The sequence below is a fragment of the Emys orbicularis genome, chromosome 5 (assembly GCF_028017835.1).
Source record: "Emys orbicularis isolate rEmyOrb1 chromosome 5, rEmyOrb1.hap1, whole genome shotgun sequence".
NCBI classification, from domain to species: Eukaryota; Metazoa; Chordata; order Testudines; family Emydidae; genus Emys; species Emys orbicularis.
In genome coordinates, this window is record NC_088687.1 from 56500327 (window position 1) to 56516030 (window position 15704).

At 45.7% G+C, this 15704-nt stretch overlaps 1 protein-coding gene across 1 annotated transcript in view; it reads right to left on the reverse strand.

Annotated features, from left to right (window-relative positions):
* FREM3 (FRAS1 related extracellular matrix 3) overlaps positions 1-7577 on the reverse strand; it is a 113675-nt gene extending 106098 nt beyond the window's left edge. Inside the window, exons 1-2 of the mRNA XM_065405346.1 lie at positions 2417-7577; positions 257-346 (exon numbers count right to left, since the gene is read on the reverse strand). Of these exons, the coding sequence (XP_065261418.1) occupies positions 257-346; positions 2417-7577 (5251 nt within the window). The remainder of the gene's footprint in view (positions 1-256; positions 347-2416) is intronic.
* Positions 7578-15704: the final 8127 nt, after the last annotated feature.

Genomic DNA, 15704 nt, shown 5'->3' on the forward strand with positions numbered 1-15704 from the left:
GAATTAGTAACACCATGGTGAAAGATTTTGTAACCCATTAAGAATTTCTTACACCATTTAGTTTGCCTTAGCAATTTACATTAATTTTAACATTATATATTTAATAAGTGACTCATCTATTATCTCAGTATAAAACTGTACATAAAACTCATGAATTTGCAGTAAAATAGAGTGAAGTATTTTATTAATTCCAATATCAATACTATTCTGTTGCTATTAAAATGAGGTATAGTACATATAAGAAGTATAACCTTACCATTGTCTTCAATGGAGAAGTAGAAGATGTCACTGGTAGAACTATCACCTTCTTTCAAGACATAGCTAATCTTCATTTCATCAATATCAGCTGATAAAAGAAACACGCTAGTGAATCACCAAAGCATTTTACTGCAGAATATAACACTTACCAATACATTTTGAACGTTAGTATTTTAATTCAATAAACAATATTTGATAGTCGTCCCATAAATTACTAATTGTTTTTGAAGAATAATACTTTAACATTGTCTTAGACAAAGAAAAAGCCAGTTTTAGAAGATGTATCACTTTAAATTGTATAAACAAGAACTCAAACTCTATTGCGGTAGCATTAGTTCCTACCATGGTCCTTGCTCTGCAATGCAGCAGTAATTAACCTGATTACTAATTTAAAGCTAAAAACTAACTTCTGTTGTGTTTTAATCTGTTCTTTAATATATTATTTAAAAGTTTAAATTAATTGCAAATCTAGTTTTCAGAAACTCATCACCAACATTATAATGAGAATGACTATGCTACGCCTAAATTATATATTGGGGAGTAAAACTTGATCCCCATAGTTTTGTGCTTTAAAAAAAACAAAAACAAAAAACCTGTAACACACAAAACTATTCCAAATGACTGGGTATCAGATGAAATAGTGGGAAGTGTGGGAATTTTAATTAATTTTACTTTATACTGTGACTATTTCTGAATTTACTAAAAGTCTGAGTCAAAGCTCACTGACGATCTTTTACTTTTGCTTCTTCACACACAAGAAATAAGTTGACAGCTTCAGTTTTACGTGAACACTCTTTATGCATCTTAAAATATCTATTTCTTCATACCCAACTCAGCAATGCAAATGTCCTGCCATATGTGGGTGTTAACTCCTGTGGACTTCAATAGCAATGGCACCTGCTTGCCTCATGGTTGATTTCAGTACTTTTAGTTAATTGAAATCATAATTCTTTACAGGTGTGGAACATTCCCAGCTGAATTGTAAACAATTTTTACTATATTAGAGCTTGAAAGATTAACTGAAAGACTTTTAAGTAAAGTGATAAAGAACTCAAAATCTGAAATCATGCAGATTTGCAACCTAATAGCTTTTTCTTCTTTTTCTAAATCCAGAAACAAAGGTGGCTGCCTTCCCCCTTTTACCTTTGTCCCCATCTTTTGTTCAGGAATCTACCCATGGGAGGTGGAACCGAGGTCTAGAGTCAAAGCACCAAATTAAGTCTTGATTCTCCCCCTGAAAGAGATGAGTAACTCCACATTGCTATCCATGGAAATTACTTATGTCCTGTGACAGGGTCCCAGATCAGACTTTGACACATCATCAGTAAATCTCCAAACATTTTCAGCCCCATTTTTACAGATGGTGAAACCAAAGCACAGAAACTTGGAATGACTTCTCAGAGCTTACACAGCAAGACAGGAATAGAGGCTAAGGCTAAAATTTTCAAAAGTATTTCCGTGATTTAGGCTCACAAGTCCCAGTTTCAAATGTGATTTAGGCACCCCTTTCAAGTCTCATTGAAAGTCAATAGGCCATGGGCTCCTAAATCACATAAAGTATGTCTATACAGCCCATGGAAACAAACCAGCAGCAAGCCTCCCAGTCTGCGTCAACAGATTCGATTTTGCGGGGTTCATGCTAGTGCTCTAAAAATAGCTGCATAGACACCACATTGAAGTTGCCGCTCAGGCTCTGAAACCAACCCCCATCTCTAGGCTTTAGAGCTGGAGCTCCAGCCCAAGCTGCAACTTCAAAGTGCTGCCTACACAGCTGGTTTTAGAGCACTAGGGTGAGTCCCACAATCCCAAGTCTGTTATCCGCAGGTGCTTTTGAAAATTTTACCCTATGCCTCTTGATGCATTGTACCAGGACCTAACCACTAGACCACACATTAGGAACGTTATCAAGTCTTGAGAGAACTTTAGGTTAAGTGTTGGCAGGTAAAACAAGACTTTCAGCTTCCTTTTAAAATGTATTTATTTGTAATTTCAAAGCTACCCATGTACCTTGTAAAGGGTTTAAGATCTTTTAAGTTTTTGTCATTTTTAAAAGACAATCCAGTTTAACTTTAAATTACCTCATAAGTGAGCAAGTGAATTGTCTAAGGTATATTCCTGGATCTACAGGCTGTAAATGATTAAATCCATTAGCACCAACCTTGTGTAAATGTGTTAATGCTCTCATTTCCAAGGCCAATATTAATGATGAATCCATGCTCTAGGCCATCTGTGATTTTGTACTTCAGCAGTTTGTGTGGGCTATCTCGGTCTTCTGCCTTCAGTGACTTGCTGGTGATCAAGCAGCCCAAGTGTCCAGTCGGAAGGTTTCTCAGAGTTGGGGCACCTTTGTTCACCACTAACTGTGGCACCCCATTGTCCAGGGGATTGATCTGGATCTTCAACAGCTGGGGTTGATGAGTCTCCAGGATGGTATCAGGGAAAATGTAAAAGTCTGTGTGGGTCCCGTCAGCCACAGTGAACGAGAAGCTATCCTGGCTGGTTTCTGTGCCATCATGTCTATAGCTGATCAGATTCTCATTCAAATCTAGTTTGGTGAAGCTGGTCACAGGATAGCTGCTGTTATATAAAATCCGGCCATGGACAGGGACCTGGGTAACCGTGAAACGGAGCAAATGGTCAGGGGTGTCCCGATCTTCCACAGTCAACTCAAAGGGGGTAATCAGTTTGGTCTTCCCTTCCTCAACCACAAGGTCATTGATAGTCAGAATTGGCTTTTTATTGTCTACATCCGTAATGGAGACCCTGAAGGTGCGGAAGACCGGATTATAGCCATCTGTCACTTCAAACTCGAAGCTGTCCATCTTCACCTCATCCTGTGCAGTGTGGATGTAGTAAATCTTATTGCCAGCTAGCTGGAGCTGAGAGAAGGAAGCAACAGGCACCCCAGGATTGTCCGAGCTCTCTAAGTGTCCTCGGCTAGGGGCCCGGGTGATGCTGAAGTGCAGGTTCTCATCAGGGCTGTTAATGTCACTAGTGCTGAGCAGATCAGTTGTGAGCGTCACCTTCCCACCCTCTTTCAGAGTTACCCCTTTGTTAATCACCTCAGGGAAGACTATGTCAATGCCGCTGATGGTAATATAAAAGTATCTGTCTATCAAGGCGTTAATGCCATCAGTGACATCAAATTTAACCAGGTCACGGACCCCTTGTTGGCCAGTATGAGCATAACGGATAAAACCCTGGTCTATATCATCTTGGGTGAAGTTCATACCCACTGTAATGTTGCCTAACGGCTCCCCGTGTTTGCTCACATGCTGCAGAAGACCCTGCTTGGGTGCCAAGCGGATGATGTAGGTGAGGTTCCTGTCCTCTGAATCTATGTCTGTGGCTTTAAGGTCTCTGTTAGTGATGACCTTGGACTCACCAATCTCTATCTCCAGCCCATCATTGATAGTCATCCTAGGGGTCTCATCATCCATAAGGATCACCATGATCAACACTTTCTGTTCCACTGTGTGCTGGCCATCACTTAGCTGGACTTTGAAGCTGTCCTCTTTAATCTCGGAGTCATCATGCTCATAGACAATGCTGGAGGCTTCCTGGATCTCCTCCAGTGTGAAGTTGTGGATGGGTATGGCGCCAGTTGTCAGCCGCTGCACAATTCGCCCATGCTTGGGGGGAACACTGATGAAGAAGTGCAGGTGGTCTGGGGGAAGATCAGCATCAGCACCATTGAGGATGGGTGTGTCAATAACCAGACTCATCCCCTCCAGCACCACAAACTCACGCACAAACAGCTCAGGCTTTTCATCGTTGGTAGGGATGATGATAATGGGGAAGAAGTGGTGTGGGGAGACATTGACACCATCAGAGCAGCAGAAAGTGAATCTGTCCTCTAAGGGCTCCACCCCCTTGTGGATGCTCTGAACATAGCTGATATGTCCCAGGTGAACATCTTTGATGGAGAAGATGCTAATGGCAGTGCCAGCCCTAGACTTTTCAGACCCAGGGGCTGGAGAGATGTTCTCCAGGTATCCAGAAGTGGACTGAACAGTGATGGTGCATAAAATATCATCCATGGGAGTATCCACATCCTCCACATCCAGCTGCTGCTGAGTCAGAGCTTTCTTCCCTCCCTCTGAGACAATGAACAGCTCGGGCCCCACAATCACTTTAGGTGCAATGCTGTCCACAGGCAGCACTGTCACAGACACACACACCCCTTGCACTGTGCTGCCTCCCACCACCCACTCATGGGAGAGGTCAGAGATGGTCAGATTGAAAGAGTCATACCTCTTCTTCAGGCCAATCTCTCCACCAGTGTGAGCATAGACTACTGTCCCACTGATAAGGTCTTGCTGGGTGAATCTCTCCACAGGTACCTGATTTACCAGAATGTCACCCAGCTTGGGCGGATCCCTCACAAAGAAAGTCAGTGCCAGATCATCAGTATCCTCATCTGTGCCCTGGAGAAGGGAAGTAGTGATCTCAGTGACACCATTTTCTAGCACATCAATAGAGGGTCCCAGCAGCCCATTACCACCAGGTAGAGTGATACTAGGCCTTTCATCATCCACTGGCTGCACAGTGATCCTAACAGTGATTGGCACATGGTGGATGCCATCACTCACTTCCAGTTGATAGGAGTCATTGGTGGACTCATCACCACTGTGCTGATAGGATATACGCCCACTGGCAATATCATCTAGCAGGAAAGATTCTCCCTGGACTATCAGCCCCTCCAGGTAGTGAAGGTGGCCATGCTGGGGTGCCTGGATTAAGATGAATATAATTTGATCTGTGTCTGTGTCCTGGTCAGTGGCATCCAACTGAGTAGTGGTGAGAAGGAAGCTGCTCCCCTCGAGCACAGTGAAGCCCATGTTGGTGATCTGGGGTGGCTGATTGTCCACTGGCTGCAGGAAGAGAGTGAAAGTCCCTGGCACAGAGTTGCTCGCTGAGTCCTCTACACTGTAGTTAAATTGCACCACCCTTGGGGTGATACCCAGCTCCTGGTCAGGAGGCCGGTATGCCACCTTCTGATGGTTCACCTGGGCTTGGGTGAACTGAGTAATGGACACGAGAGGGTTGTCAGCCAGCACGATCTCTCCAGCCAGCACAGGGTGGTTCTCATCTATGTCAGCTGGGGGTGTAAGCAGAGTGTATTTCAACTCGCTGTCATCTGTGTCCAGGTCAGTATAGCGCAGATAGCGCTTTCTGAAGTGGGTCACCTGGTACTCCAAGACTGTCATCTGTAGGCTGGTGCCTGGGTACAGTTCTGGGGGCAAATTGTCTACTGGTTGCACTTGGATGGTGAACACTTGCTCTCCAGACTGGTTAGGGGGCTCATTGTCATCCTGGAGGCGGAACAGAAACTGGTCCATCACAGGACTGGTGCTATGGGGTCCTGTGTGCCTGTAGAACAGCTTTCCATCCAGGATGTCCTGCTGCAGCCATTCGCTCACCACCTTCTCATACACACCCTCACTTTCCACAAAGCGCCAGGAGGATGAAGCATCACCAGCCTCCTCCACGTCCTCTTCGCTCTCAAAGGATGGCGGTGGCTCTGCCTGGCGCAGGAGCAGCTCACCCAGGCGGTGGGAGCGTGAGGCATGGGCAGACTCCTCAGTGTCCTCCTGAAGTATAAAGTGAATAGTTGACTCTTCAGAATCGATGTCAGTGGCACTGAGAATGAAGGGCGAGATCTGGACAGCCTGGCGCTCTCTCAGCACCAGCCCGGTGTTGGCGTTGAGCAGGGGCGGCTGGTCATCAACAGGGGCAATGATGATGGGGAAAAGAAACTCCACCTGGTGCTGCCCATCCTCCATGCGGAACACAGTGTTATCACTGTAGCTGTGCTCGCTGCCATCGTGCTGGTAAACTACCTGCCCAGCCTCCAGCTCGGCTGCTGTGAAGTACTTGCGGCCGGGTGGCGCACCCAGTACCCTGAGCTCGCCATGTCGCAAGCCCCGGGTCACCCAGACCTTCACCTCGCTCAGGTTGTCCTCATCGCTTATCTCCAGAGTGCCAGACAGAGGCCTTGACTGGCCCTCAAAGAGCATCAGCTGGGGGCCGGCGGCTTGGCTGAAGGTAGCCACTGGGGCCAGCGTGTTCATGGGCTTCACCACCACCATGAAGGCGAAGGGCTCCGAAGAGGCGCCCTCAGGGTCCAACACTTTCATTTCCACCTGGAAGATGCGCTCTTGGTCGGAGTCCACCGTGGGCGGCTGGTAGGCGATCTTCAGCTCCCTCAGCTCCCGCTGGGTGAAGGAGGTGACCGGCTGGCTGGGCTCGTCGGTGCTGAGCAGGTAGCCCCGCAGCCGGAGATCCTCGCCTTCCCGCCCGCCGGGGCTGGGCCAGGGCGCGGTGAGGCTGAAAAGCAGCAGATCCGGGGGGCTCTCCAGGTCCTCGGCCGCCAGCATGTCAGGGGTGAGGGCAGTGAGCACGAACTGATCCACCTCAGCCACCAGCAGCGCCGCGAAGCCCAGGGAGGGGGCCGTGTTCTCCGCGCCGCCCCGCAGCCGCACCGCCACCTGGAAGTACTCCTGCTCCGCGCCGCCCAGCAGCTCCACCCGCATGGGGATGGAGTCGCGGCTGTGCCAGGGCTCGGCCGCTGTGTGCTGGTAGCGGATCCCCGCTCGCAGGAAGCGGCCGCACTCGCTGCTGTAGCCAGGGGGCAGCGGGCGCCCGTCGGACTCCACCAGGCGCCCGTGGGCGGGCAGTAGGGCGCCGCCGTCCGACGGGGGCCGCACGGTGAGGCGGCAGCGGCCCTCGGGGAAGCCCAGCACGTTGCCGTCCAGGGGCGGGCTGAGCCCCAGCCGCGACTCCACCTCCAGCGGCAGGTGGCGGCGGAGCAGGTGCGGCGGCCGGGCCAACACCTCCACCGGCAGCGCCAGGGGCAGGAGGCGCGGGCGACGCGGCGAGCCCGAGCGCAGCTGGAGGCGCAGGCGGTAGCGGCCGGGGCTGGGGGCGCCGTAGTGGGTGTAGGTGACCTGACCGAGGCCGAAGCGGCAGGGGAAGCGCCGGGGGGAGAGGGCGCCGAGGCGGGGCGGGCCCCGCTCTTCGCTCTCCAGCGCCGTCAGCTCGCACGTCTCCCCCGGCGGCACACGGATCACCAGGTCCCGCGCCGGGTCCAGCGCCACTGAGCGGCCGCAGGGCACCCACAGCCCCCTGCCGGCCACCAGCAGCCCGGGGGCGCCGCCGCCGCCGAGTCCCGGGGGCAGGAGGAGGGGAAGCGGGTCCGGGTCCTGCTGCGCTTCTCGCCCTGCCGCCAGGCTGCACAGCAACACCCCGGCCAGCAGCACCAGGCAGCGGGGGTGGCGGGCTCCGCTGCTGCGGTGCCGGGGCGAACCACTAGCCATCGCCCCCTGGAAACCCGGCTGCTGCACCGGCTGGGGTGGCTCCGCGGCAAGGTGCACTGGCAGCCTCCTCTTCTAGCAGCTGGGCGAGCGGTGCGTTCTGTTCTGCCCCAGCCGGCTGCAGGTACTAAAGAGAAGAGGTGGAGGAGGGGGTGTCAGCTCCTAGCACCGCCCCGGAGCAGCCTGACACAGCCCACGCGGGGATCCACCGCCTGCCCTACAGCCTAGAGGAGAAAGCAGCTCCTAGACAAACTAACCGAGCACCCAGGAGAGAGGGAGACAGGAATCCTCCCCCCGGTTCTGATTTTCCACTACAGGGACCCACTCGTCTCTTCTGGGACTGCAGTGACTTCAGCTGACTAGGGCTCTAGTCCCACCACGATGGCTCTAGTTTAATGTGTACCCCACAAGAGCACACAGCTTTGAGTTTATGTTCTGACCTATTAATCTCTCACCTCACATAAAATGGTTTGTCATAAACACTAGGAACCACAGCTTCCCAGTGCTTCCTTGGATCAGCTGTAAGAGCCAGACTCTGCACTCTCTTTAAACGCAATGTCTCTGCCTTTACCCAGGTGTCATTGAAAGCAGCATGGGGCTTTTTAGCTCAGTTCCTTCAATCAACTAACGTATAGAGCTGTACTGTGGTAAGAATAATACTAAGCTCTTACATAATTATTTTCAGCTGTGGCTCTTAAGCTTGTTAAGTGCTGTCCCAACTGGGGAGAGTGACACTGAACCTGCTTCAAATCCCTTGTTACCATAAACATCTTTCTCTAACTCTCCAAAGGTGTTTAAGGAACAGGAGGGCATTCCGAAACAGTTTTTTAAAACTCCTGGTACTATCAATGCCCTTCCGTAGAGCATGCTATACATCTGGAGAAAACACACTTGACAGCCAAACTAGGAAAGGAGCAACTTCTACGGGAGTAATTAAGAAGCCAAGTTTTGAGCCTACTGTAGAAAGTTTGTGTTGCCTTTGACTTAGTATCTGGTTCTGCCAAACAAACACTAGCAAATCCACAGGAGACAAGGCTGAGATTTTCAAACTATAGCATTAGGGAGAGAAGAGGAAGGCTTGAGAAACCAATTTACTGAATGGCTACTCTTATAGAGACAACAAGGAGCTTACCCAAACATATGCAACCATCATGACAAACTATTGTAATTGCCTTTTCTGTAAATATTGGTACACAAATTAAAGATACAAAACAAAAAGCAAACATGCATTTAGGGATCATTTACATGATCACAACATTATGTGCTCAGTGTTGCTTAATTATTTAAATGAAAATAATTGTAAAATCATATTTATTGTTTATGCTTTATTCTGTTTTACTGTTTGCAGTTTGGATAGTGAAAATAGCCTGGCCAGTGTTACATTTTCAGCAAGTTTCTTGTTAATTTCACTTTCCCTCTTCATGTACCAGCTCAATGCTAGGGTTGCCTAGAGGGAAAAGGAATGTTTGATTTAAATCAATTTCCATTGGAATAAAACAGTCTTCATTTTTTAAAAGCACATTTAAAAAAAATTGATTTATCCTAATGCTATTCTGGTATGGGGAGAAGAGTATAAAATACTTTTATCATTACATTTTATTTACTTTTTGTAATATCCTCTTAAGAACTTGAAGAAAAAAAATACTTAAAAAATACTAACCCAGTTTTTCTTATATGTTTGCCCTGCTACTGCTTCCATTTAAATTAATTGGTCATTTGCCATTGACTACAATGAGACCAAGATCAGTCCTTGTAAGTCTTTTTGTGTTTTAAAAACATTTTTTGGTTTAATTTGTGGTTTTTGCACCAGTAAAGCTTTCAAAAAAATTTCTAGTTTGTTTCTGTATAAGCAGTAGAGGGCACACTAGGAGACCAGATACTACTTTTATCCAGAGCTTTATACAATTTACTGCTTTTATTAGTTTTTAAATTTGCCAATGGTGATTTAAAGAGTAAAAACTTTCCCTCTCAGATACAGCATTTTTAAGGTACAGTAGGCTAAGCTATAACTACATACTCCTTGGCCATATTCTTTGGAGTTAAGACTTCAAGATTAAAGCGTGGTTGGGAGCAATCAACTTTTATCGGGATTTGTCTCTTCAGTGACTTAAAGCTGTACATTGAACATCAATATATGCATAAAATTATTTTGAGAGAGACAAGGTGAGTGTGGTAATATCTTTTATTGGACCAAATTCTGTTGGGATGAGAGGGGGGGGGCCCTTTGGAGTTTACACCCAAAGAAGATTATTAGTAATAAAGATTGTATGAAGAATGCTATACAAAACGAAGGCCAAATCCTGCTCACTCTCCTCACACAAGCAGTTCCATTGAGGTCAATAAGTCTACTTGCTTGAATAAGGTGAGCAGGGCTTGGCCATTATGTTGTCTACTATTCATCATATAACTAGTGTTCCAAGTAATGTGTTGTGTGATCAGGGAATATGTAGAATATAGATTAGTCAAGCATCAGGAAAAGAGCATATAAAGGGCCTGACACCACAGTGTTCCTCCAGTTGTACACCAGTGTAACTGAAAAACAGGTATACCATAGTGGTGAATCAACCCCTATATTTTCTTGGATACTTATCTAGCATCTATATTCTACACATTCCCTAGTTAGGATCTAGTTGTGAATCAGGCCCACAATTTTTCTTCTTTATGTTCTCAGATGGAATTAATAAAAAAAACCCTTAGAGCAGCTCAAGATACAGGGTCAGATGCACAGCTGGTGTAAGTCAATGTAGCTCCATTGACTTTAGCGGAGGGTCTGGCCCACCATTTCTAAGGAAGGAAGAAGTAAGAGTAACACCTGTTTTGAGGGTTTAGTAAATGATAAAACGTAGAGAGATAGAGGAAAATAAGATAGTGACAGTGTTCCAAATCTTCCTGTGGAGAGTTAAACTAGCCGTGGGTGGTGGTAAGAAGTTTTTTTGCAAGCAGGAAAAATGAAAGTTATTTGCCAGTTTTCTCTGATGTAAATCAGATTATGTTGTTTTCTTATGACTGGTAAAGTTTGCTTTTTATTGTGAGAGCATTGCTGCACACAAGGAGGTGTGGCTAGGAGGTGGCTAAGTAGAGTAATCCATTGTCGATGACTCTGATGTACTATAGGGTTGACATTTTACAACAGATTACCATGGTAATTACAAACTGCAGCCCAAGTGAGCAGAAAGGTCTTTCACAAAACCTGATTTCTGGTAATGGACCATGCTGTCACACTGCAATTCTTTTTCATAGTCACTCACATTGATGAACAGGCATCAAGCTGACAGCCAGAAAGATCTCTGAATGTACAGAGTTATTTACTGCGTAAGTAGGTATGACCCTCAACATTGAAAATGAGGAAAGGTCTTTCAATAGAGGTAGCTATTTTGTAGCACTACAAAATTCCAGAGTATAAACCAAATGCTACACAGGTGTTAAACTGCAGGGACACTGGAATGTCCAAAGATACATCTCCTTACCTATCTTAGGAGGTGTTGAGTGCTCTCAACCGACATTCATCAAAAGGTCTGGCCCTCTGAGCAGTGCCTTGGAGTGGTGCTCCCATTGGTTCAAGGTTTGGTTTAAGTCTTCCAAATCAGGCTAATACTCAGTTTCCAGGCCCATTCAAGCTTTTCAAAGATCAAATCCCTCTTCCTTTCATCTTGTATAAAGAGGTTTGTTCGATGAAGCTCTGCTACAGTATTTGGGTGTAGGGGAGGGAGGCTTTATTAATGGATATCCAGAATAGAAAAAGTACCAAACAGTCTGAAAAATAAAAATGTAGAAGAGGCATGTTTCTAAATTTAATTGTAAGTATGGAACTATTTTCTTTTGCAGATAGATACATTTAGCTACATAAGCTAAAAAAAAATGAAATCCCTTTCTTCTGAGTGGCAGCATGACTGGATCTTGGTGCATAGATATGACATGAGACATTCCTAAAATAGGCAAATAGATCTAAATGCAGGGTAGCAGCTTCAACCATTGCTTTATGAGGATGCATACACTGGTCAGGTTTTCACTTGAGATATCTTTCACAGCAACTAGGACAAAATCAACATAGCTCCTGTAAGACAATGGGCAAATTCTGCCCTAGGATGTGCAGGTGGAGCTCATATTAACTTAGTTGGGAACCACACATAGCCATTTGAGAGCATAATTTTTTCCTTTTTGCTAATGACAAGATGAAAAATTTTGTCCTGGTTTCGAAAGCCTGGTTCCTCTGACTATAATATTATAGGCACACATGAGATTTCAAACTCTAAATGTTTACACAGCAAAGAAAAAAAAACTGAGCCTGGAAGACCACACTGCAATGAAACAGCCCGCAGCCTGAACCCTGTGAGCCCAAGTCAGCTGGCACAGGCCAGCCACAGGTTTTTCTTTGCTGTGTAGACATACCTGGAAACTCTATCCACAGGGCTGGCCCCAGGGTAAGTGGTAAGCGGTAAGTGGTAAGCGTGCAGCTGTCAGGTCCTTGCTTTGTTAGCATTCTCTTTCCCCCGTTGGGTAGAGGAGGTTGTCGATGCATACTATGTGAGTGCTCTCAACAGACATTGGCCCTTTGACCACCACCAACTTGAAAAAAACTGAACTGAAGTAGCTCAGTCTCCATTTTAAGTGCTAAAGTCCTCCATTCCCCACCTTTCTTGCTGATGAAAATCTTTGATTTGTCCCCACAATTACAATGTATCCTAACCTTCTTTCCCTAGTTGCAAAGTCTTCCATGCAAACCCTCCACCCAGCTTTCAAACTGACACACCTAGATGTACTATACAGGTTATAGATGTTTGCCAGAGCCTCGGCAAACGTTAGCGCTCATAGGGCTTGCAAGTTTCTAGCACTAACCCTACTCCTATATCAGGAAATTTGGAAGTGTTTTTAAAATTTGAATTCTCAAATCTGAGACAAAGATAGACACACATACACATTAGACAAACCACTTTTTGTTGTTGTAAAGGAATACATTGTGTACACCTGAAATATGACCAAAATTATGCATGGTTCCTTGACTGAGATATGTAAAAATGTTTATAAACTGTTAGTCTTTAAACTCCTAAGACTCCATCCTTGCATTTAACTTTACACCTTGTGGGTAGCTCTGTTCTGTTCACTGGGATTACACACAGTGCATATGTCTTTAGAGAATTAGGGCCTAAGTATGTGGAACAGTTTCAGTACTATACACATTGTATCCACTAGAGTTGAGGATTATATGGTTTTTTTAAAAGAGGGGATCTGAGCAATAATAATGAAAATAATGCACTTTTTCTAGCTTTATCTGAGGAGATCAAACATTTCACATAGCATTCCTGTAAAGTAGATAAGGAAAGCACTGTCCCATTTTTAAAGACATGGATACTTGGACACAAAGGAGCAAAGTGACATGCATAGAATCACACACCAAATGAGAGCTAGTGGACTAGAACTCACGTCTCCTTACTTACAGACCTGTGCTCTAACCTCTAGATACTACAGCTTCCCATGCAAGGCCCATATCACTAGAAATATAGATGTCAACATTCCCCCGCCCCCCCCCCCCCCATCTCCTGGAAGTCGTCTTCTAGTGGAGCATCAATAAGTCAAAGAAAGGCACCAAATTTGGCTGCAGCAAAGACATGCAATGAAGGAGTTAATAAACATTAAAGTACCCTTTTTACTATAACTGATCTTTTATTTAGAACAAGCAATGTACTCAAAATTATCTGCATATCTAGTATAGAGTATGTTTATGTTATGATATTTCAGATACTTGGAGTGCTAAGTTTATTGCTGGATCAATTCCATTAAGTTGCAAAGGGTTTCAGCCACATACTAACTCAGGGTTTTGGCCTGTAATCTTTAGTGTGGGAGCTACATTATGTGCATCTCCTTTCAGCAAAAGGAAAAACAAACAGCTGCTTGTCTTGCATGATGTTAGGGCATATTGTATCATGTGATGTTATCTAACTGAATATAAATGAATGCGAAAAGGTAATGTAAAAGAAGATGTTTTGTGCCATAGGTTAGGCACCTACATGCAGAAGGCTTGCCACCTATGTAGCTTGATAGTAAGGTGAGTATCTGAGAGTAGGCTGCTGTAGATCTGCAGGATGTGATTCAGTCTGTATAGAATTCTGGTAAAATTATAGTAAAATGCTTCTAAAATCCCCCCTGCAGTGTTCTATACTGGAAGCAGCTGTTGAGTCTCATCAAGTGTGTATAATTAGCTACAACAGAGTTTATTTATAAAATTCAATAGTTGTGTAAAAGTCTGGTATGGACATGGTACAATATATGAAAACTGGATAATTAAGTCCTGAGTCTGAATGCTTATGCAAACACCACTTTTATACTTTGTTCAACTGATGGCACTAGGCAGAATTATAGGGAATAATTAAAATGGTATCTGAAGAGCACTGGAAGATTTGGCAGCTTTTTGGTGGGACTTTTGCAATGCCTTTGTCCAAAGTATACAACTTCAGTAGATTGCATTGGGTTCTAGGACACACAACAATGTTGGGTACCGTTCTCTTCCCCCCTTCTGAACACTCTCTCCAAATCTTACCTTAAAACTTCCCATTTTCTCTTTAAAGATTCTATATAGGAATACGTTATTTTTGTATCTTACAGTAAAAGTGATCAGACTATTTAAAGAGAAGAGTGGAGATGACAGATCTGCAGATGCAGACCTGGGTCTTTTGAGTGCATTTCCACTATGACTAAAATATTAAAATCTAAATATGACTGAGAATGTGTAACCCACTGTAATGTGACAGGATACACACAAGCTGTGGAAGTGATCATCTAGATCAACTGTCGACAGATTACTCTCTATCTTGTTTAATAAGATGTCAGATTTATTACTATCAGTGATTTAGGACTCTTAACTCTTTATCCTTCCTGAAACTGAGTTGGTTAACCAGATATATAAAAAGCAAGAAAGACAAGATTATGCAGCATATAAGTCAGGGATCGGCAACCTCTGGCACACGGCTCGCCAGAGTAAGCACCCTGGCGGGCCGGGCCAGTTTGTTTACCTGCCGCGTCGGCAAGTTCAGCCGATCGCGGCTCCCACTGGCCGCGGTTCACTGTCCCAGGCCAATGGGGGCAGCGGGAAGCCGCGGCCAGCACATCCCTCGGCCCTCGCCGCTTCCCACAGCCCCCAATGGCCTGGGACAGCAAACTGCGGCCAGTGGGAGCCGCGATCGGCAGAACCTGCCAATGTGGCAGGTAAACAAACTGGCCTAGCCCGCCAGGGTGCTTACCCTGGTGAGCCAAGTGCCAGAGGTTGCCGACCCCTGATATAAGTATTTCCTATTTTAAAATCAGCATTAGATACCTCTAATCCTAGTAGTGAAAACTGCAGTATGAAACACTCCAGTACTTAACAAATTGGTGCTGCTTTGAGCAGCACTGAAATCAAAGGGAGTTGTGGGTATCTCAGGGTAAAGGGGAAAATTAACTCCCAGAAGTGAAATCCCCAGAGGGGACTGGAAACTGACTCACTGGATCACTGACTGTCAAAAGCGTGGAGTTTGGTCCCTTTGGAATGATCAGGGGAAGAGAGTGACGACCTCAGGAGACCATTGAAAAGAGAAAGGCATTGCCAGTGGAGCTGTTGTAGCTCCATTAGGACTGTGCTGTCATGGAAACCCTGTAGCTGCAACCTTTGTGGGGGGGCATGTCTGCCTCTCACACCCCAACTTTTTACCATTCTGTTTTATGCCCACTTCAAGGTGGCTGTAGGACCCCCGAGTGTGTGTGATTGCACCCACCTGTGGTCCCCAGCTTAGCCTGTAGGGAATCTCTGCTTTAAAAAATGTTGAGAGCAATGGAATTATCGGATGTTGACAGTTTCCATGGCTTCTGAGGGGGGTGATGTTGAGGATGCAACTATCCCCCCCCAGCCTCTCCCATCTATACTATGAGATCCCTGAACATACATGCACCAGTTCCTGTGTTGTGCATGTATAGGAGCCAATTTTGACTGGTACTTGGTGAATTTCCAGCTCTTGTGTGTGCACACAGGGGAACCTGAGTTTTTTGGGACCGAATTTGGCTGACAGCATCTTGACCTAATGAACAGGTCTAATAAGATTATGCTGTAAACTGAGAATGAAACCACCTCACTGCTTGCTTTTACTTTTACATAACTGACTT